At 47.1% G+C, this 22,168-nt stretch overlaps 4 protein-coding genes across 5 annotated transcripts; 1 reads left to right on the forward strand and 3 right to left on the reverse strand.

Moving 5' to 3' along the window:
* Positions 1-104: 104 nt before the first annotated feature.
* LOC119130344 (regulation of nuclear pre-mRNA domain-containing protein 1A-like) lies at positions 105-3,036 on the reverse strand. Its single transcript, XM_037264172.1, has 7 exons — positions 2,658-3,036; positions 2,261-2,390; positions 1,987-2,093; positions 1,830-1,924; positions 1,407-1,533; positions 832-1,007; positions 105-555 (listed from the first exon to the last, which is right to left on the reverse strand). The coding sequence occupies exons 1-7, from the start codon at positions 2,806-2,808 to the stop codon at positions 457-459; spliced, it is 885 nt and encodes a 294-aa protein (XP_037120067.1). The 5' UTR covers positions 2,809-3,036; the 3' UTR covers positions 105-456.
* Positions 2,901-5,170, reverse strand: tube1 (tubulin, epsilon 1). The gene has a single exon (XM_037264030.1). The coding sequence runs from the start codon at positions 5,111-5,113 to the stop codon at positions 3,707-3,709; it is 1,407 nt and encodes a 468-aa protein (XP_037119925.1). The 5' UTR covers positions 5,114-5,170; the 3' UTR covers positions 2,901-3,706.
* Positions 5,171-9,140: 3,970 nt separating this feature from the next.
* On the forward strand, positions 9,141-17,716 carry ndrg1a (N-myc downstream regulated 1a). Of its 2 annotated transcripts, XM_037264088.1 has the most exons (16): positions 9,141-9,295; positions 11,770-11,844; positions 12,059-12,094; positions 13,569-13,674; positions 13,751-13,871; positions 14,015-14,077; positions 14,187-14,247; positions 14,950-15,036; positions 15,111-15,167; positions 15,239-15,342; positions 15,412-15,468; positions 15,539-15,590; positions 15,806-15,853; positions 16,190-16,225; positions 16,308-16,359; positions 16,548-17,716. In XM_037264088.1, the coding sequence occupies exons 2-16, from the start codon at positions 11,788-11,790 to the stop codon at positions 16,796-16,798; spliced, it is 1,188 nt and encodes a 395-aa protein (XP_037119983.1). In that variant the 5' UTR covers positions 9,141-9,295; positions 11,770-11,787; the 3' UTR covers positions 16,799-17,716. The 2 variants fall into 2 exon arrangements, with proteins under 2 accessions (XP_037119983.1, XP_037119984.1); XM_037264089.1 differs by lacking the exons at positions 9,141-9,295; positions 11,770-11,844; positions 12,059-12,094 and adding an exon at positions 12,113-13,253.
* On the reverse strand, positions 17,465-20,533 carry LOC119130284 (CCN family member 4-like). The gene is made up of 5 exons (XM_037264076.1): positions 20,278-20,533; positions 19,656-19,941; positions 19,265-19,567; positions 18,951-19,144; positions 17,465-18,823 (listed from the first exon to the last, which is right to left on the reverse strand). Exons 1-5 carry the CDS (start codon positions 20,416-20,418, stop codon positions 18,524-18,526), a joined length of 1,224 nt encoding a protein of 407 aa, XP_037119971.1. The 5' UTR covers positions 20,419-20,533; the 3' UTR covers positions 17,465-18,523.
* Positions 20,534-22,168: the final 1,635 nt, after the last annotated feature.

Raw genomic sequence — 22,168 nt, forward strand, 5'->3', positions numbered from 1 at the left:
TATAAGTTCCGGGTAATAGCAATTAGAGGGGGAAAAAAAATATATATTTAGAAGCAATTGTCACTGTCGCCCCTTCTTGGCCTGGCGCAATACTACACTAATTATACTGCCATAGCCTTTTTTTTTTTTTTTAATTTTGACACCAGCAGATATGTACAAAAAGCCACAACCTGAATGAAAAAATTCACATTCACATAAATTCAAATATAAGATATTTACATGGAGCCGTGTAGTATTATGTACACTGACTCCACACTCACACTTTTGCAATTACAGCTTGAATGAACATGTAATACAGTAGCATGGTTTTCGAGAAGGGCAGGATATAATGATAGGGGGGGGGGTGCAAGATGAGCACGTGGGAGAAATTAAAAACACACTGACATTATTTGCATGAAAATAAAATACGACAAACAATGCTAAAACCGAAGAAGTGACAGATTCAAAATTTGAATGTCAGGTGGAAGCGTCGCGGAGGCCACCCGGGAGATTGTTCAAGCGGGATCGCAGCTCTTTCCGGACCTGGCTCACTCGGGCCAGTTTGCGTTTGTATTCCTGGAGAAAAAGCCACAGAAATTTGGAATTAGCATCATAACTATAGTCATTTACCAGACCTTGATTTAAAAGAAATTATATACAGTACCATAAAGTAAAAAATTGGCAACAACCAACGAGATCGGTTCTCCGTTTTGTTACAAAGTGACACAAATCCTATTATGCATATTTTTGGTTGTTGGCTAACCATTTGATTGTATAAAATCATGACAAATCTAGAAGGGCTTCAGCACACCCTCAAATTCATGCAAAGGATAAAAACTAATGGCTACATACTTCGAGTTTGTGCTCGTTGTGAACCAGACCGTCACGCTGGCTCTGCAGGAAGCTGGTCAGCGTGCGCGTCAGCTGCCGCCGGTCGTCAATTTCGGCCGCCAGCCGGCCACTGTAGTCGGCCAGCAGCATGCAGGCGTCGTCTACCTGCCGCGAGAAACGTGCGCCCGACTCCTTATCTGAGACGGGGACACGCATCGCGCCAGTAGGATGCGGTGAGCAAAATGCAAACGCTTGATTAGGGCTGGCTAACCAGTGCAACATTTTATTTTGATTTTTACACAATACTAATTGAAAACATAAACACCATGACTCAAGCAAAGACATGTTTAAAACAATTTAATGAAACTCAGCCTAATTGACTTGTCTATTAAAATAAAATAAAGAAACAAAAATACAACATTTTTGTTTCAACTCCAGAGACGGAAAAAAATATTGAAATGTAACAAATGATTTTTAATGCAGTTTCTTAGATCAGAGCTGTGGAAAAACTTTGCTGAGTTTTGATTTAAGAGAGGTACTAGTTCTTAAAGTTGTGGAGTGCAAATGTGTTTCAAGAAGAAGATGGCTTCCCCTACCTGTGATCCTGTGCAGCAGCGACGTGTCCTGCACCTCAGCGGGCAGCGAGGAAATCCGCTGACGCAGCAGCGAGTCTCCCGAGGTTGCGTTCTCCAGCTCCTGCAGCGCTCGGATCAGCTCCGTAGTCTGTCGGGAAGAGAACCAAGACCCCATCAGGCTTCAACGTCAAGGCCGTTGCAGTAAAGCGGCCTTTTCAGCCATTAGGAAGCCAGAACAAAGTCACTTCCAGGAAAAGAAAAAGGATCTCGCCGTAACTGAACGCTTTCACACAGGGGTGCAGCTTCCCGCATTTAGAAAATTGGATGATGTCTTATGATTTTCTGACATGTAGACGATATATTTTTTCCGTGTAGCCTAAAGTTCAACCAGCGGAATGTGTAACAATTCCGCCCACTGTCTTACTAAACCGTCAGGGTCAGGACCTTCGGGGGCTCGGCTGGAGAAGTCTGGCTGGGAAAGTTGTCGTTCAGTGCTTGGATGGACTCGTAGGACCTCTTGATGGGCTTCCTCTCGCCATCTACAAGAGACGATGCACGTCATTGTCCTCAATCAATTTGGAAAAAGCAAACGGGAGCTTACAGATGACTCTGGAGAGCTGGTCCAGTAGCTCATTTTCGTAGACGGTTCTCTCCTGCCAGATGGACAACACTCGGCCCAGTTGCTTCTTACAACCATCCTCGCACTCTCTGAGGGACAACACAAACTGTGATAAACAAATTGTGTGTGCTTAGCGTGAGGCCAGGGGTCACTGTTGCCCACTGATTCATGTGATCGTTGACCAGTCTCATACGCACTTCTGGACTGGGCTAAGGTAAGTTGGTATGGTTCAGGGTGCAGAAACACACATGCATACCTGTAAACATGTTTGAACGCATCGACAATGATAGGCGCAAAATCCTGGGTGAACTCAGGTCCTTTCCTCTTGCTGTTCTGAATGACGTCATTGGCCAAGTACAGGAAGGTCAGTTTGCGTGACACCGGAGCTGCACACACAAATAAGAAGAGTACACGTGTTGTGGTAAACATACGAGCGGTAGCAGAACTGCAACATCGGTAAGCGGCTGGTGTAAATACGAGTTTGGGCGTTTAAAGGACGGTCTTGGTCTTTAGAGCGATCACAAGTACGTTGGGCATTCCCCATGATCTTTAACAGTGAAGACACTATTCCGCACTTGACTTGCTAGCGCCTGCACCACAACACATTACGCACGCTGACAAAGAAAGCTTGCAGCTGCATGGATGTCGCTTACCTTTAACGAGCTCGTCGTACCAAACGTGCACGATGGTCTTGGAGTGTTTCCTGTGGTGGATGAGCCACAGCGACAGCGTCTGAACGCTCTGCTGAGAGTTGCTGAGCTCGGACAGTTTCTTCTCGAGAGCAGCTTCGGAGAACGAGGACATGACGACCGCCGCACAAACCTCGTCGCTCCGCGTTACCGACACGCTTTAGCTTGATTGCTCCAACTTCCTCACCTATTATTGCAGATCTTTTTTAACTTTAAATGCGCGTTAATGTAGCCATCCACAATTAAAACATGTTAGCGCACCGCTTGCGCAGTGTCGTACTTGACTACCTAGCTAGCCTAGCCTGGTGGCCTGCGCGAGGCACTTTTCCGTGTGCTCGTCATGACGCATTCATGACAACCGGAATTCCAAAGATCTAGATATCAATTTTAGAATTAAATGTATTTAAAATTATTCTTGCTATTTTAAGAGCGGATTGACAATTGTGCAGAAGCTATTTACAGGTCTGAAAAAAATGTACATACGTGTCCCTGTTCACTACAGGTTAAAAAGATACACGATAGCGCTTACTCTTGTTATAATACGTTAAAAATGTGTCAAAACTCTGTATTTTAAAATGCTGATTTGGAATCTAATCAACATGTAACATGAATCTCGTGACGAACTCTGATTTGACCAATTGTAAATAAGCCTATTTAGCACTATGGACAATTTTTACGTACTTACCTTGAACAGATCAGTCCGTGGCTATTATACGTCAGCACGGCCGCCATATTGGATGTGGCAGATCTGCTGTAAGTTACTACACGTAAAAGGACTGACACATCTTTTGTAGAAATTTAATATTTTATGGGGAAATAATCTTATTTATGCCTATAATGTAACCAATCCCATCTTCAAGCTAGAGATCTTGCCATTGCCTAAGCAGGTTTACATTCATGCCTGAAACATTGTATGAATTCATTCTTGTCCATCCAAGTGTTGTTGCCGCACACTGAGCTACTCACATGCGATGCTATATTCATTAGTATCACGAAATGTCAGTTGTATTGCATTAAGCAACTTTTAATCTTTCTGGAACGGGCATGAATTTCCCTGCACCAGCTTCCTGATCACGGTACTTCTCAATCAAAGCGTCGAGGGATGTTACGGCCTCTGAGAATAAACTCTCCTCCATCCCATCGACTTCGAGGTAATGATGTAAGTGTGCCTTCTTCCGATAAAGTTTTTGGAATCGTTCTCTCATCTCCATGAATGTGGATTTGATAGTAGTAGTGTTGGCCAGGGCTAACAGGGATTGAGAGAGACCAACAGGGGGCACAGAACAAAGACTTGTCTTCCAGCCTTCCGGGTTCCATGACACAAAGCGCACCGTGGGCTTTAACCTCTCAATATTCCTGCGCAGGTCTGACACTTGAGCATCCCCCCTAAGCATGAGGGCACAGCCAAAGTAGAGACTGCGCTTTGGCTCTGCTTTGATCAACTGGTGGCCTTTGCTGAAGACATCGCTAAAGAGCTTGTCCATTCTTCTTATCGGGTGGCTGACCCGCGCAAGTCTGTAGACAGGACTTAGACTTGGAACCAGATAGTGTAATCGAGGGAAAGGAACCAGGTTCATGGCAATTTCATTCAGATCCATATTGAGGGAACCCTCAAAACGGGCAGAACTGGTAAGGTTGAGTAGCATGTTAGCAACAATGTCATTCATAGCATCAAAAGGCTTTTCAGAGCCCGTCAGCCTGTCCTTTGCTGAGGTGATGTTGCCTTTCGCGTGTTGTGTGCCATGGCATGCGTGTTCCGTGTTCAAAATGTCCACCAGTGCCTGGTTCTCTACCAGCAGAACACAGTCAGCATTCTCTGTGAGCTCTCTCATGGCCAGCATACTGTTGTAGGGTGACACAATGACATCGTCATCCACAGATGGACAGACAGGTATGACAATGCGACACACCTCGGGAAATTCATCCTTAAGAAGGCGCAGTACTTTGGTCCCGAGCCCTGAACCTGTACCTCCTCCCATTGAGTGGATCAGAAAAAAGGATTGCAGACAGTGACACTGCTCTGCTGCCCTCCTCAGCTGATCCACAATCTCGTCCTTATAGGTCGAACCGTAAGTCAGGTGGCCAGCTGCCCAGTTGTTGCCCGCACCTGACACGCCCGTGAGGAGCTGAGTGCTGTCAAAAAGCTCTCGCAAAGGCCCTTTCAGGAACTCACCGATCACACCCTCCTCCATGTCCAGCAGCACCGCTCTCGCTTTCAGCTGATGGATTCTCCCACTAGCAGAACCACAACAGACCCCATTCCAGCTCACCGAGTCCACATTGCGAAAAAAGGTGCCGGTGGTGTCGTCATACAATCCGCTTTGGTTGTAATGGGCATGCTCTTGCAAAGCCAGGTCCCAAAAGCGACAACCGATCTGGTTTCCACACTGTCCAATTTGAACTACAACAGACTGGGTCATGTTATATCCCGTTCGTCACCCAAATCTTGCTCTTTCTTTTATGTTGCCAGTAAAAAGTGACACCGATCAGCTGGCGCTCCGGTTTGTACTTTCTTCTTCTTTTTCGTTTTTTTCTTCTTGTCACGAAACCGTACGCCGCTCAACATCATATGAAGCAGCGTCTTAGTGTGGCCACAAAGTGCCATTGCAACAACAAACGAGCTCTTTTTTTTTTTTTTGTACACGCTTTACCACACTGCACACATCTATGTTTAAAGTCCAGGAGGCTGTCTGATGTAAGACATTCTTTTTAAAGTGCACATTTTTGTGGTGGCAGTTTTTTTTTTTACATACAAAGCTACTCCCTCGTATGTGGTCAGAATTCTTGACCGAGTGTATCAGGGTCACGGCGTCTTTTGAACGCTGATAACGCTCAAGAAGGCACCATGTGAGTCCTGTGGTCATGGCAACCGGAGGGAGGGAAGTGTGTGTATGGCAACAGATTATTGTAGCGACCCAGATTGCGATTGAGAACCAGCCTACAATTTATTTGTTTACTGTCGGTGTCTGACAGATTAACAGCGAGACACATTGGTGCTATAGTGGTGAGACAAACTGAAATGATTCAATAAATTCATCCATTTATCTATCTATCTATCTATCTATCTATCTATCTATCTATCTATCTATCTATCTATCTATCTATCTATCTATCTATCTATCTATCTATCTATCTATCTATCTATCTATCTATCCATCCATAAACAAAAAACACAAAACTAAAAACGTCCTTGTCTGAGGTAACAATCCTAGTTTGTTTATTTGTTTACATATTTGTTTGTTTGTGTGTGCTTGTGTGTTTTGCGGGGATTAACCCCCGTCTCAAGTCTGTGATCGCTCAAACTGGCTCAAACCAACGTAATCCGTCGAAGCATTATGAGAATGATACGCTCCGACGCTGCATCTATACCATTTATCACGTTTGACAATGGAAATAAAGGTAACGGGAAAACTCTTTGGCCGTTAATTTCTCATTATACCTTCCGATCTGTCCACGGGGTGGCGCTGCCGCCATCGGTGTCCAAGCTCCCGGGTCGCCCGGTCACGTCTCACTCGTCGTCCTCGTACGCAACTGCCCCCCCCCCCAACATCACCGTGGGGGGGCCACAAGAGGCAACACCCTGCATAGTCAACAATTAGTCACCGGCAGCATGTGATAAATTACTGGGTCATCATCGCAACAAGCAGCAATTTCATCATTTACTCACGAGTTCATTTTCGCGATTTTATCTCTTATTAGAATGGAGATACAGTAATACACTCAGCATGCAAAAGAGTAAATGAATAAATTGTACGACCAAACGTCAAATGACTAAATAAGAAATATGGGAATATAGATATATTTATGCAAGAATGCACACACGTTTAACTGTAATATATAAATGCTAAGAAAATAGAATTGCTATGATTATTCGACCTCCATAACAGCATTTAACAAATGTCTTATAAAGTAGAAAATTAATTTAAACAAATTCACTTGATTTTCAGTCACGTCAAGTATTGAGATGATTCTCGATCTTTGACATTGTCGCTGTCCCTTTGAAACTCTCAATTGTTCGTCGTCGCCCTTTTATTGACGACTGTTGAGTCTGTGATATGAGCCACTAACTTTTGATTTACGATTCACATGAGCTGCTTTGTGTTAATTGTTCACTTCAGTGATCAAATATTACAACAAAGTGTGATTGTTGTCCTGTTGCCACTCCAAAACAATCTTGCAACAATTAGCATTTCGTTGTTCATCTACTCCCCAAGTGAATGTTTGACCGCGACAGAATGCAAAATGTCGGCTGTTGTTTCTCATTCCCAAAACATCCCATCCTCAAAAATAGCTTATTTATAAACCTGTTGTTCTGCCACATTACATCACATTTCTTATCCCGCTGTGTGTCACAGGACACGGGACAAATCCAGGAAACGCTCGCAGTCGAGATCGCCATTTCACACTGGATTTGTTTTTGTGGAAAAATAAATAAAAACACAAACATTTCTCATGTCTGTCATTCCTTTTTTACCTTCACACAAAACTAAAAATGCAGCCCTCCTATTGTTGCTTGGAAGAATTCACGTTAAAGAGAGTCTGATGTATTAAATGCAAAAAAAATGTACAGCATGTGCCACTGTCTTTTTTTCATTTCAGATTAATTACGATTCTGTGGTTTCCTTCCCCACCATTCAAGCTAACGTGCGTGCAGTGTGAGCAATGTGTGCTAAATGCTAAGGCGTAGCATAACATGTCTTGTCATGTGTCCGGTGTCTTTCTCGGAACAAGGACGTCAGCTGAGCGGCGTGACCACATTGGGTGCTTGTCAACTTGATTTATTTATTTATTTATTTATTTATTATCTTAACCTTTGCACCTATAGCGCAAACAGTACTATTAAGCCTTCAATCTGTCCACCGCCCGGCGAGTCACTCAGTAACAGTTTTATCAGCACCCAGAGGGAAAGGAGGGCAGTTTTATCGCGACTTGAGTCAGACGATCGATATCAAAGTCAAGCATTGTAAAATATTGTTGCGGCACAACGGCGGTGCAGAAGAATGAGACGCACGTTCGACACACTGGTAACAGCGACAGTCTTAAAAAATGCAAACAAGCCTTGTGAGGGAATGCTACACTGCTAGCGTCTACTGTCTTTAACTTGAACCATTTACTTCGGGGCCTGGTCTCAACTCGCAAACTCTCGCCAGGGTGAAAGTCCGCGAGTGCTTTTATCAAGTGTTGAGCAATCCAGATGATGTACTGTACTTTTGTTCGCCAAGATGAAAATCGCAACCAAAAGGCCCAACGGGTGCGTTCGAGGACGCTTGGCTTTCAGGGCCTCATCCACACTCGCTGAGTCCTTCAGACAAACAAAAGCGCAATCTTGCGGGTAAAAGTCCAAACCGCTGCTGGTCTTATCAACTATTAACCTATATTCAAAGCTTTTTACGGCCTACACACTGTACTCCATATTTTGTATAAGATAATGCTCCCCCCCACAAAAAAAACATGCAGTCGTTTTGTTTATTGGCCTTGCCAATGCAGCCATTGTGTTCCCATTGAGGGCCTTGCGTTACAAGGCAACAGTGAACTTATTGTGCCTCGGCCGAGGCCACACGCACGCACTGTAACAGTTAGTCAGTCAGTCAGCGGCGGCAGGTGTGGAAAATTCCACAAGGAGGCGTAAAAGCCAGACGCATGGCTTCGGAATCGCAAGCAGCCCACTTAGGAAACTCAACCCCATGTCAAAGCAAAGCGTTTTATGGCGCCCGCCAATCAGGGGGAGGCCAAAGGATGGGTCTCATGTGAAGATACAGCATTTTACTTGGACAAAGTGCTAGCATCCTTGCGGCAATGCACAGCATCTTCATTCCTCAAGCTTTATAGTAATCCAGTAAAAACAAGTGTCTCCCCAAGTCAAGTGACACCATGACTCGTGCCCATAATATCATCTTCAATCTGTAATCTCAATTAAAAAGAGTGACTTCAAAAATAAAACGTTTAACCTCGCATTTTTACAATTTGTTTTCATTTTTAAAACAGTTCCATATAAACATAGGAGAGGAAAGGTGAAGCAAGTTCATCAAGGCGCAGCGAGTTCATCAAGGCACGACCCAGTTAAGCGGCAGTTGCGCTTTACTGCCTCCCGAACGGGTCCGTGAACATCACACCGGCCAACTTGCCAACATTTGAGCTGCTACTCCGCCTTTAGAGGGCGTCACGTCCAGCTGCACACGTGCTTACTTTGGACCGTACTGCGCCTATTTTGTCCCTGTGCAGCCCAGCCCAGCTGCATTTTCATCGTTTAAGATGTACTTTTGATTCTTTGTTTTGAGGAATGTTATTGGCGTTCTTCTTGGTGCTGCTGTTAAACTGTAGGAAAGTTGCACTCGGTTGCACGATCACTCCCCGCAGCAGATGTTGCCCAATCCGGGAAAGTGGGCCGAGTTTTCGCCCCCACCAGTCCGACCTCACCACCCGCCCCTTCGCAACACTCATCTCCACCCTCCCCAAATCTTTATAAAATTCCCTCATACATCCGCCTACACGTTGTAAACAAAACTGCTGCCGTCACTGAACGCCTGAACGCCTTCAAATCTTTTTAAATCTTTTTGGGAGAAAAATTTCCCCTCTGCTTCAGGACATTTTGAAAACTGCAAGTAAGTTGAATTTTTAAAACATTAAAATATATTTTTCTTTTTCACTCACGTGCACGCAAGTAAGGAAAGGCGCACGCGCGAGCGCGTGCAGGGATCTGCAAGCACAAGTGACAAGTTCTTCTTGAAATCTGCAGAAAATTTAAAAAAAACGGAAGAAAAAGATAAAATCTTGCCCAAAAGACTTGTTTGAAATTCGGTGTTTAGTTTATGGTCACAGTACAATCGCAAAAGTGGAAAACAAAAACTTAATCGTGCAAATCAAATGCTGCATTATCATGTTTCGGTTTATGTTTATTATATTGTTATTATTGATTATTTTGTTTCAGGTTTACTTGTTTTATGTATTGTTTTGCATTCGTTATCTCATCACGCTAATGGTGAACATCTGTTATTTTTCCAATCACGGTGGTGCTTGGCTCGGTTCTGGTTGTGTGTCCTCTTTCATTTTCCCCCCGTATAAAAGACAAAGAGAAATAGCTGCACGCACCACGTGACTGAGTGACAGCACCCAGGTCATATGATTGGATGATCAAGTTGCGTAACGAGACGTTTTATTTTGCATTCTTGACAGAGAGGAAGAGTTTTTTTGGTGTGTCTTGTTTACTCTCATATCCTCCTTTGGCCCTGGTAACTCATCTGTGCAGAGCCGCGTTCAGGGTCCCTCGTTTTTAGGGTTCTCATAATTTCAGTGCTATGTGTTCAGGGTCCCAGTCTTTTTTTTGTTTGACATGGTAACTTTTCCATTCAACGCTGTGTTCAGGGTCCCTACATTTTTTGTGAATACAAATATTGTAAAATCTGGTTCTTGAGCGCACCCTCGTTCACTTTTATGCATCTAGTGTATGCCAAACAGGACCCCTTCCCCAGTCATTTAGTCCAAATGTAGGTCTGCGGCGGCTTAGCTTAGTTTAGTTTATCTTGCTTTCTTGCTCGCTCGCTCGCTCGCTCAGCTCTGTTGATATTTGACAAGTGAGGGATTTGACAGATTAAGTGAGTTTGGCGGAGAAGATTAGGGAAGCAATAATTGTTGCTGCAGATGGACACCGATTTCAAAGAGAAGGAGCCTCCTCATCTTGTTGATACAAACAATAGTTATCATCATCAACCCAAAATTGCCAATACAATAAATAGCTAATGCCACTTATACAAATAGTTGCTAACATGGTCAGCTAAGCTAACACTGTGAATGCAACAACTCATCAGTCACCTTGCACAGTGTAGACAACAAGTGGAAAGTGCCATCATAATCTGTTGCGGCGTCTTCTTTTTATGCAAGGCAGCAGATTTTCAGGCCCATCCCGACCCCCCCTTTCTCCCCGGCCTTCGTTTCCTCTCCCAATTGCATAACAAGCCTGACCCGCGCCAGCACTTCTTTCGGCAAGAACAAAAAAACAGAACGGCGCAGTCGGGACTCGCACGGAGGGACCGGTTTGACGTGAGCTGGTTGCTACAGACACTAAAACTGCAAGAACCAGCGCCGCCAACCTTGCCCCTCTCCTCGGCCCCCTCAACACCACCCTAGTAACAGAAGAAGACCCTTAGTTGGGGGGTGGTGTCAAAATTCACATGAGCGTGTTTGATTTGCCAGCACGTGTGCTGCTCCTGCGGTGAAAAGCACACAAGGAAGCTGGTGCTCTGTTTCCCCACGTTGTGCCCTCACAAGAAGACGGCTATGAGAAACAAAGAAAGCCAGCCGGCAGAGTTGACACTTGTGTCTTTCCTGTGACGGCTACTCTGACATCATAGAAAAAACAAGTTGCTGACATCATGTTGACTTTTTAGCACATGAAACGGGTCACGGCATGCCATGGCTGCCCTGCCTCCTCCTCCTCCTTCTTCTGCTGCTTCTCCTTCTTCTCCTTGTCCTCCAACAAAGGTTCCACAGTGCAGCCCACCCAAAAAATGGGCGTGTTGTTTGATACTACTCATTGCCATTGTGCGATCCGGATCGCTCCGGTCTCCCGGCCCTGACTCTCCATGTGAGAAAGAGAAAGTATTTCACACTTCCTGTGCAAGACGTCTCGCTGTGTCAAGCCATTAAGTGCGGCTACACGCAAGTCACACATTCATGCGCTTAATGTGGCCGTCGTCCAGAGAGTAGCAAACATCGGCTGCGTTGGTGCTTCTCAACTTTTTTGACCCATTAAGATCTGGCATGTTCTGCCAATCCTTCCTCATAAAACAAATTCCCCTAAACAGGTATCTGTCATCGCTGCACCTTTGTAGCGAAATGTTGAGTATGAAAGCAGGCGTCAAACAAGCATGTGGGCACGGCAGGCATGACGGGACACGACACGTGACTGGATAGACAAAAGGGAAAAAATGCCCGCACATTTGCTTGAGTCTGTGCCGACAAATCTGGTTTTTCCTACACTGTACCAAAGGCTGATGAAGGCAGCACCAGAAGAACCAGTTGGTGTCCAAGGTCACGTCTGGATCTCAATCCTATTGTAACTTGTTTTGTGGTCCAACAGGCCGCGCAGCCCGTAGCCATGGACGACATCCAGGTTGTTGAATCCAAACCTCTGCTGGTGGATAGGGAGCTGCCTGTACGTATTCATATGATTGCTCCTTATTTTTGCCTTGTCACCACGTCCCATAATTTGAGGGCACGCTCCCTCGCGATATTTGATTAGTCGCATGCTAATTGTGCTGTAACTTGAAGTTATTTTTCGTGTGTGTGTGTGTGTGTGTGTGTGTGTGCGTGTGTGCGTGTGTGCGTGTGTGCGTGCGTGCGTGCGTGCGTGTGTGCGTGTGTTGCAGGGTCTGAGGGAGGCGGTGCAGCAGCTTGCTATCAAGGTACGCTAGCACACACGCGGGACATTTATTAGCTCGCTATCAAATTACACTAGCACTGATTAGCCATCTTATCTGGACCGGCGACCTTTGTCACATGACCCAGTTAGCTTGGGCCGGCCTAGCACCATCTAGCAGCAAAATGAGTAAGCGATCATCATCGTCACGGTGATCTCGTTTTCCCACAAATCAAATATGGGCTTGGCTAATCAAGTTTGCCTGCTTCTGTATGTCGGCTTTTTTCTACGGCGATTTGGTAATTATTTTGTTTATTCAAATGTATTCTTTTGTTATATGAACATTTATGTCTTCATATAAAGATCTTTGGAAAACTCAGATATGTTCCTTCCGTGCTGAAAGGTACCTGACAACATAAGCACAGCCTTTTTTGTCGTGCCTTAGGCAGATCGATTTCATCACAGTGGTGATTGCAGACAAACGCAGCAACTTGTTTGTGCCACGAAGGTGGCGGGATTACGACTCGCCCGGGCCCAGCCTACGTGCTGGTGTGCTCGTGCGGCGTGGGCGTGGTCGCAGATGACGCCTGGGTGTTTACGTCTGGTAAACGGGTCATCCTCGTCTCTCACTTGAGGAGGATGAAAAACAAAAGTAGGAAAATCAACAAGCACAAAGGTGCCATTGGTGTGTATGTTGAAATCTGACATCCACGCAAACATATATTTTGCAAATGATTGAAACAAGATCTTACTGTGTTACAATTGGTGTGGTTCAAGAGTAGTCCCCTGTGGTGCCCCTCATGCTTCTGACCTTCTATTAACTCGAGGGACACTTTTATAAATTGGACTTATTCCCTTGACTGGTAGAATATTTTCAGAATCTCACAGCTGCACAAACACACAGCATCTTTGTTTTGTCGGCCATTTTAAGAAGACTGTTGGTGAACGACCGCGAACCCGCCGCCTGGTCCCGACAATCCAATTTAAGGATCTCTCCATCTGGATTTAGCTTGTTTTGACCGGGTCGCAAGGCACCACGGGAGGTCAGGGGGCTTACGGCTTAGCGCTATAAACGCCTCGAACCGATCCGCGCCACCCAGCCTGCACTTGGGACCTTCGCCGTTCGTACCCATCTCGAGTTTCCCGCAAAGATGGTTCTGGACGATTCCGACGTGGAGATGATTGTGGCCGACGTTGAAGTTGCAGTGAGTCTGCGTGCTGGGATTTTGTCCGATGTTTTTTAGATGGGGCGTTTTGCTGCGGTTTGTCAGCTGCTGGGACAGAAATGTGGAGTGGTTACAAGGAACCAGTTTGCAAATGAAGTTCTATATGTTCTATACAGTTGAAGAGTAATAATTGTTGGTGTAATGTGCATCGCTTACTCTGCTGTAAAACAACTAGAGCCACTTTAGTTGAATTAATATTGTAACTGATTTTAATATAAGGACAACCTTACAAAGTATTTTGAAGCCAGCAGTTTTCAGGGTGTCTAAAGTAGTGTTTTGGCGTGATTTTGGAAGGAGCATGACGTGGAGACGGCGTATGGACGACTCCACTGCACCATGCGGGGCATTCCCAAAGGCGAGCGGCCCGTCATCCTCACCTTTCACGACATCGGGCTCAACCGTAAGGCGCGCCTGCACGCTGCGACTCTTCCTCACGCTAGTCACCTTCCTCATCGTCATCATTTTCTTGCGGGCAGACAAGACGTGCTGGGACTCGCTGTTCCAGCATGAGGACATGCTGGAGATCCTGCACCACTTTGCTGTGTGTCACGTGGATGCGCTGGGGCAGCATGAGGGCGCCAACACCTTTTCTACCGGGTAAGCCAAACGCACGCACACACTTGCGCCGGTGACCTTTGACACGACGACCAGATCAGGGCAAGATGTGTTACAAATTTCATATGACAACTTGCATTGTATTTTTTATTAGTGATATTTTTTAAATTTGACACTTCCTCCAGCTACGAGTATCCGTCCATGGACGAGCTCTCCGAGACGCTCCCGCTGGTGCTGAAGCATTTTGGGTAGGTTGAAACGCTCGCTTGTTAAATTGCAGACGTGCCAGATTGTTGTTGGGACTTGCTCTAATAGCTTGTGTGTGTGTGCGTGTGTGTGCGTGTGTGCACGCTGCAGGCTGAAGTCTGTTATTGGATTAGGGATGGGAGCCGGAGCTTTCATGCTGACCAAATTTGCTGTAAGCCACAAACACACACACACATCTCTTCTTCCTCGGCCGAGCTTAATCATTGACTGAAAATCAATCATCCTCCTCCTTTTTGATGATTTTGGCAACACACCTCCACAATGTCTCGAGACCGTTCCAAGGTCAAACGTTCACCACGGCGATGCATTCATTTTTCACCAAAAATATCATCCATCCATTCATTTTCTGAACCGCTCAGACCCCACGGGGGTCGCGGGAGTGCTGGAGCCTATCCCAGCCGTCAACAGGCAGTAGGCGGGGGACACCCTGAACTGGTTGCCAGCCGATCGCAGGGCACACAGAGACAAACAACCATTTGCACTCGCACCCAGGGACAATTTGGAGTCTTCAATCGGCCTACCAAGCATGTTTTTGGGATGTGGGAGGAAACCGGAGTGCCCGGAGAAAACCCACGCGGGCCCGGGGAGAACATGCAAACTCCACACAGGGAGGGCCGGAGGTGGAATCGAACCCGCACCCTCCTAACTGTGAGGTGGACGTGCTACTCAGTGGGCCACCAAGCCGCCCCAAAAATGTCATATTGAAGTAAAAACAAAACCGCTCCTGACTGCCACAGTGACTTTGTGTTTTTAAGAAAAATATTTGCATGATTAGAAGCTCGGACGCAACAATGGTCTGAGTATGATGAACTGTTTGTCTAACTGATTGTAATGTTTGCTCTGAACCCGGTAGCTGGAGTACCCGAAAATGGTGGAAGGTTTGGTGCTGATCAACATCAACCCGTGCGCCGAGGGCTGGATGGACTGGGCTGCGCACAAGGTCATCCATTGAAAATAAAAGAAAGAAATTCAATTAGAGATGCGGTTCTCAAAACGATCTCATTGTGACTTCAGATTAGTGGCTGGACCCACGCCTTGCCCGACCTGATTATCAGCCACCTCTTCGGAAAGGTGAGCATCATGGCGCTTTTTGTTCCAATATGCTAACGGAAGCTAACGGATGTCAAATGTGAATCCGGCAGGAGGAGATCCACCACAACCAGGACATGGTGGCCACATACCGCCACCATGTGATGAGGGACATGAACCAGTTCAACCTGCAGCTCTTCGTCAAGGCCTACGAAAGGTGAAAGGTCACATTGCCTTTGTAGGTCGCTGAGAATTTCCAATTTAATTTTCGTTTGTTTTTTTTAAGTCGGCGGGACCTGGAGATCGAGAGGCCGGTGCCAGGAAGCAACACCAGAACCCTCAAGTGAGTCAGCGCCGTTTGCGTTTGTTTGCTTCATCCCAAAACCCTGCTCATGCGTGACCTTTGAACCCAGGTGTCCTTCCCTTTTGGTGGTCGGGGACAGCTCGCCTGCCGTGGATGCCGTGGTGAGGAACACGCCGCAATTCATTGCTTGAAACTAATTTAAGACTTCAACTTAATTTAAGACCCCAACTAGAAGCCCCAATTTGAAGCCAAATGTCTGACCGGTAATTTGAAAGCCTGATACGGGCTGGAAAGGGTCATTTTGAAACCTTCAACCTGTCTGAAACCCGACTTTGTAAACCTGAGCCTGTCTACTTTTCATGTGTTGTGCATGCAGGTGGAGTGCAACACCAAACTGGACCCCACAAAAGCGACCCTGCTTAAGGTGCGAGCGTTAGGCTACTTGAGGCTACTTGCTATCGTCACGGAAACGGCACGCGTGTCTGCGTGTGTGTGCGTGTGTGTGTGTGCGTGTGCGTGCGTGTGTGTGTGTGTGCGTTTACCTGGTAACATATTAACCGGCGCCAGTGCCCAATCTGCCCCATCTGACCTACTTGCGGCGACCTCTGGCTCAGGTCCGACAGGCCAAAATGTTGGCTGCGTGCTGATGTGGCGTTTAATGGCCCTGTGGAGAAAATAACGTCAGCTCTTTAATGGCCTTTTTTCTGCTTCTCGTTTCACCTGCTTTAGTCATTTGATTTAATATTTTATTTCCTTTCAGATGGCCGACTGTGGAGGCATGCCCCAGATTGACCAGGTGCGTGTGACTTCAAATGTCCATTCATCAATGTAGAAATGGACAAGACTTACTTTGGCATTGTGCTTTTGTTTTTTGATAGCCCGCCAAGCTGACGGAGGCGTTTAAGTACTTCATTCAGGGCATGGGATACAGTGAGTACATCTTGCGCTTTGCTCATACTCGACTGCCCTCTTGTGGTCAAATGAGGGGCTACCAAAAATCACTGCCAAGGCAGCGTTTGTTGGCAATACAATCACATTATGCAAGACAGATCAGCAATACTATCTGCCCAATTTGATGGGACACCAATTTAATTTTCCACTTGTGTTTGTTGTGGCAGTGCCGTCAGCCAGTATGACCCGCCTGGTGCGCTCTCGCACGGCCTCGGGTTCCAGCGTGACATCCTTCGAGGGTTCACGCTCGCGCTCACACACCCACGAGGGCAACCGCTCGCGCGCGCACACCAATGAGGGCCCGCGCTCACGCTCACACACGGCCGAGCACCTGCGGGGTCACACCCCTGCCGCCGCCACCGACGCTGCCCCCGCCGTGGACCAGGGCATGCTCAAGACCCCCGAAGTCTCCTGCTAATCCCGTCGCAATTAACTCCCTTTTTGTTTGCTGTACCTACCACTGTCAAAAGTTTTGTTTTTTTCATCTAGATTAAGAGGGTTGGACCTAAGATTTCGGGTTTGGTGATGATGTAGCGTGTAGGGGCATCGCTAGTGGCTGACAGAGCACAGAGGAAGCTTGTTGTGCATCATTATTTGTCTCCGTTTTTAGTACCAAAATGGACAAATATTCACATACGATCAGTTGTCCACATGCAAAAATCTCTTCAAATAATAATCAGATCAGAGAGCACGGCGCCATCTGCTGGGTGGCACGACCGCTCCCTTCAGCTCTTGCTGCCCTCGTGGACCACGCCATGCCAACGGCAACTTTTTAACAAGATTTTCTTCAAACGTATTAAGGAAGGTTGAACCAGTTGAGTCTGGAGATGACGTGGTAGGTTGGAGGGGGTGGGGGTGAAGGAGAGCGCAGCGGAAGCTAGCTTTTTAAGCATCATTTTAGCTCATCCTGTTTTTATTTTGACAATACTGACATGCATTTTATTTCCTTCCGCTCGAAAAACTTTTGGGAGAAAGACGAAAATACGTTAAGGGACATGAGTTGCTTTTTTGTAATCCATACCACCAAATCGAAAAGCTTTATTAACAACGCCGGCAGACAAACGATTAACTGTTTTTATAAGGGTTTTTTTTTCAATACAATCAAGCACAAGGGAACAAAGCGTTGCCATGTAGTCGTTGACATTTCTGCGGCTTGTCATTTTGTTGTCATTAATAACGGCGTCATGCTCTGTCGCTCTGACTTGCCACTTGCACTACGTTGGCAAACGTTTGCTTTTGTAGGAGCTGTGTAAAGATGCTGCTGCTCGAGCGGCATAACAGTTTGTATTTATTAAGAAAAAAATGACATTAAAAAATGACTGTGTAACTCAGATGAGCTTAGTGTGTCGTCTTTTTTCTGCTTTGCATATATATATATATATATATATATATATTTTTTTTTAAAACAACAGCAGCAGGAACAACAACAAAAGCTCTCTATTTTGGGGTCCAATTCTAAAGGGTGTCCATTGTTCAGTTTGTCACGATTGCTGAGCCACATCTGCAACGTCAACAAACCAAACCAGACACTTACTTGGTGAACTTTAGCAGGTTCACACTTACTTCAGCAGAACTTTAACAGAAGACTTGCTTGACGTGAGCAAACTCTCGGAGGTCATTTAGCTGCCGGTTGATGAGAAGCACCTGTGGCTAAAGGCAAACTGTGGCAGGCTTTTTACTTTCTGGACCTGTATTTGACATTTCAAAAATGAAATGTGCCAACTGTATTAAGGAACAATGTAGAGAGAGTATTTTAAAACGGCCATTAAAGTCAAATGTACTGGTTCGTGTTTTTTTTGGGCATTTCCAAGGCCTGTCAATTTTTACGATTTGAAAAATGACAAAATTAAAGTCTAATGCATCAGTCATCATTATAAATATCATGCAGTTGTTTATTTTTTCCATGTTTTTTTAGGGGGGCATTTCCAAGGCCTGTAAATGACAAAATTAAAGTCTAATGCATCCTTCAGCATTATATCAGTTTTTTTTTTTTTTTTTTCCCCTTGTCTGATTGAGGGTGCAAAAAAAGAGCTGACACTGACATGAAAGTGCGGCCATCCATCCATCCATCTATTTTGCCACTTTTTGTAACAACTTCTCAAGTCCCTTTTGCAAGGCATCAGCGGAGCGGGGCGGGGCTTAATTAGTTGCTGACCTCGGGGTACCCGTAGTAATTCTCCAGCTCGGCAAAGATGTCGTTGGGGTTCTTGCAGCTGAGGTTGCAAAAGCAAGCCTGTACCCACATCACCTTCCACGACACAGCCGAGCCGTCCGGGCACACAAAGTCCACATTCACCGTCTTAGATTTGTACGGAATGCAGCAGCGGTCGTCCGTGCACACGCCGCAGAACTTGGGCCGGTACTGCTTGGTGCTGGTGCAGCCCGAGATGCTCATGTTGGACGCACGCTCCTCGCGGTACACGTTCAAGCACTTCTTGCCCACCTGACGACCACAACGAGGACCACCAAGCAGCTTACCAAAATCTCATTGTCATAACGAGCGAGGAAAAAAAATGTCGGGGAGAAGGAAGAAGTAAGGGAAAACGGCAGGGGGGGTGCTGCGTCTATACCTTGATGTGCTTGGTGATGTCGATGTCGCACGGCCGCAGGGTACACAGGCGCGACTCCTTGACCAACTCGCAGCGCCGGTTGGCATTGGAGACACGCAGAGACAGACCGCGCCCGCACGTCCTGGAGCAGGGACTCCAAGACGTGGTCTGGGTGACGCAGTTCTTGTGCCAGCTGCTCAGCTCAGCGGGGGGCGCTGACACATGCGGAAAACACGTGGACAAACCCCGACACAGCAAATTCAGCCATTTCATAAAAGCGCCGCTTTGTCGCCATCTTGTGGTGTGATTGTTGAGGCGAGTCGAAGAACTCATACCCATATTGCCTAGCGCGTGTGCAGCTCTGTTGTTTTCATCCATGTTCGACTCCACGGCGTGCCTGGGCGCCGTCTTGCGTCCCCTCTTGGGCTCGTCGCAGATCCACTCCTCGCAGCAGCGTCCCGGCACCTTGACGCGGCGCGGGTTCTGGCACCAGACGCGCGGCGGCTTGGACTGGGTGCAGAGCGGCACGCAGCCGATGGCGCCGTTGACGCACACGCACTGGTACTTGCAGCTGGGCTGGAAGCTCTGCCCGTTGCGGTAAATGACGCCGTCGTGCTCACAGCCGGTGCCCGTCGTGTCTAGCGGAAGGGGGCGGGGGGGAATTTGCGGATGACTGAGACGCTACACGGAGACGCTACACGGAGACTGCGAGCGAGCGACACTTACATGCACACAAGCCCTTTTCGTACCTGGGCTTGTCCGAGCTGTAGTCACAGTAGAGCCCCCTGTGGTGGTCGCAGGTGTCGGCCTCATTGCACACCTCGCCCACCTGCCGGGCGCAGGCCTTGCAGCAGCCGCAGCCGTCCATCAGCAGGCTGACGCCCGGCGGGCAGGCGGTCGGCCGGGCGGGACACTCGCAAGGCCAGTGGCAGTAGCGCACGGGGGTGTAGGGTTCGGCCGACGGCGACGTGAGCGCCGCGGGCACAGCGGTGGCATTCTGCTGGGAGGACGTCTGTGGGACGCAAAGTGATAAAGACTCAAAACTGCTTTGTCCACTGCAGCAGTTTCTAGTAATCCACCGTCACGTAATCATTGTTGTCGAGTTTGTAAGGACAAAATGAAGCCATCGCTGAATCCAGCAACAGTTTGCAGCATTAGAGGCGCAGTGACCCCTGATGGCCACATGAGGTCGCCAAAGCAGACTTGATCAAGAACACTGCTTCTAATGTTTGGATGACTTATGATCGCCCCCCCACCCCCACCATGAAATATACGGATGACTTCTACGCATTCACTTGGACGAGTGCAGGCAGAAGCCAGAAAAACAATCCGACCCTTTCCTGTATACCTGTTGAATCACGACTGCAGTTATAATCCACAAAAGGAGCCAACTCATCCCGGGCGAGTTGCCTGACATGGATCCAGCCCAAAAACGCCGTTCATGTGCTCCTATACGGAGTGCGCAGTGTTCCGCGCGCACACGCCACATCCTGCACCCGACCGCGACATCCCTGCACGCACCCACCGTCCAACTGAGCGAGCGAGTTCCGAGCACAAGTGTAAAAAGTCCATGATGACGTCAACGGGCTTTGACACGCGGCTTTTCTCCTGCTGCTCCACTTTCACTGTGCAGCTCCTCCTCCTCCTCCTCCTTCTCCTGTGAGTGCGGCCCTTTGAGTCCGAGAGCTTTTGGGCAGAATTAGCGCCACCAATTGGCGCCGGGGAAAAAAGTGCGCCCTGGGGCAACACGTGAAAACACAGACGTCGCAGGGCGCTTCATAATTGGAAAAAGATGCGTTACAAACGGCTTTACATTAAATACGCCACAATTATTCAATCGGGAGGTGAATGCATGAAACAATCAGAGCTACAATCATATTGCTGCAAAGCTCCGTTAATGGCAACCTATTCTAGTTGTTGCCATTTAAAGAAAATTGAGAGCGTTCTCTTTTTGTCCCCATATTCTGATTCTTGAGCTTTTTGGGTGGATTATAATATCACGCGAGGCCCGTGGCTTTTTGCTACATGCCTTGTTTTTGAACGTGTGGACCAACCAGTCCGCTACTATAGAGCTGCTTTATATAGCCGCGCTCTCGAGCTCACGGAAGGGCAAGAAAAAAAATTGGAAGCGCTCCAGCAAGAATGCTGCAGCCTGGCGTGAACGTGCCCGCAATGCGGGTCAACATCTCGGAGGCTCCACGATCGGAATGCAACGTGCGCGTCATCGGGGAAGCACAACATCGGCCTCACACAGAAACGCGTTTGAAATCAAATGTTTCCCCAAAACGGCAACTCTGCCACTTGGCAATGGAGGATTCTGCATTCCAAAAGACTCCAATTTAAAAAGTGACGTCACGCTCAAAGTGCCAACGAGAGCGCAACAAATCCGACGCAGGATTCGAGTGGGCCCGTCTAGCGGTACTTCGCCGCCGGTGGAGAAGCAAAAAATGAATTGGACTCTGTGTGAGTTCCTTTTGGGTTTACGCTAAGTTGGCGAAAACACGCAAAGGTGCGTCTGCCTGCCCGGCATAAAAACGGACGCCGAGCCTTACTCGATGGTGTGGTGCGTTCTCCGCCCACCCGCCGCAGGAATGCTCTGTCTCGGGAGTGTTTTGGCTGACCCTCCGTCCATTGACGCTGCGGCCGCTGGGTTAGTCGGCGATCTAAAGAAAAAAAACACACACCAATTTGCAGCATGTTTAATCCAGAGCATCAAGTCGAAGAGTGCTGGCTCTGGGTCGAGGACATGAAAACCTCAGTCATTCGTGAGAGGCACAGCTGGAGGACATGCGAGCAATCGATGAGATGCTGAAGCGATGACAACATCTTGCCTCTGAGCTTCTCGTGCAATAAGAGAACGTGTTTTCCCTGACGTGCGAAATAACGAGATCAAGCACAAAGAAAATCTATTTTTAGGACACAGACAAGCGTGAAAGCGTCTCGCGATATTTTCGAAATAGTTGATTGTGCATATCGTTGACGTGGAGGTCCCACTTGCGTGATAGCCTCCATCTGCTGCAAGATTCCAAAGAATGGAGGCAATTTGCAAAGTCGTACAATAGATTTGGAGCAAAGCACATCCACGTTGAGCCTGGCGTAGCAAAACAAAAACAAACTTGACAATGTGACACTTGATGACAACTCAGAAAAAGCTGCAAGCAATGATTCACCTTGACTTTAATGATTACAAAAGAAGAACAAGTGGAAGATCCTTGTGGAAGTTCCAACAGGAGAACTTG

Source organism: Syngnathus acus, chromosome 11, assembly GCF_901709675.1.
Source record: "Syngnathus acus chromosome 11, fSynAcu1.2, whole genome shotgun sequence".
Classification (NCBI taxonomy): Eukaryota; Metazoa; Chordata; class Actinopteri; order Syngnathiformes; family Syngnathidae; genus Syngnathus; species Syngnathus acus.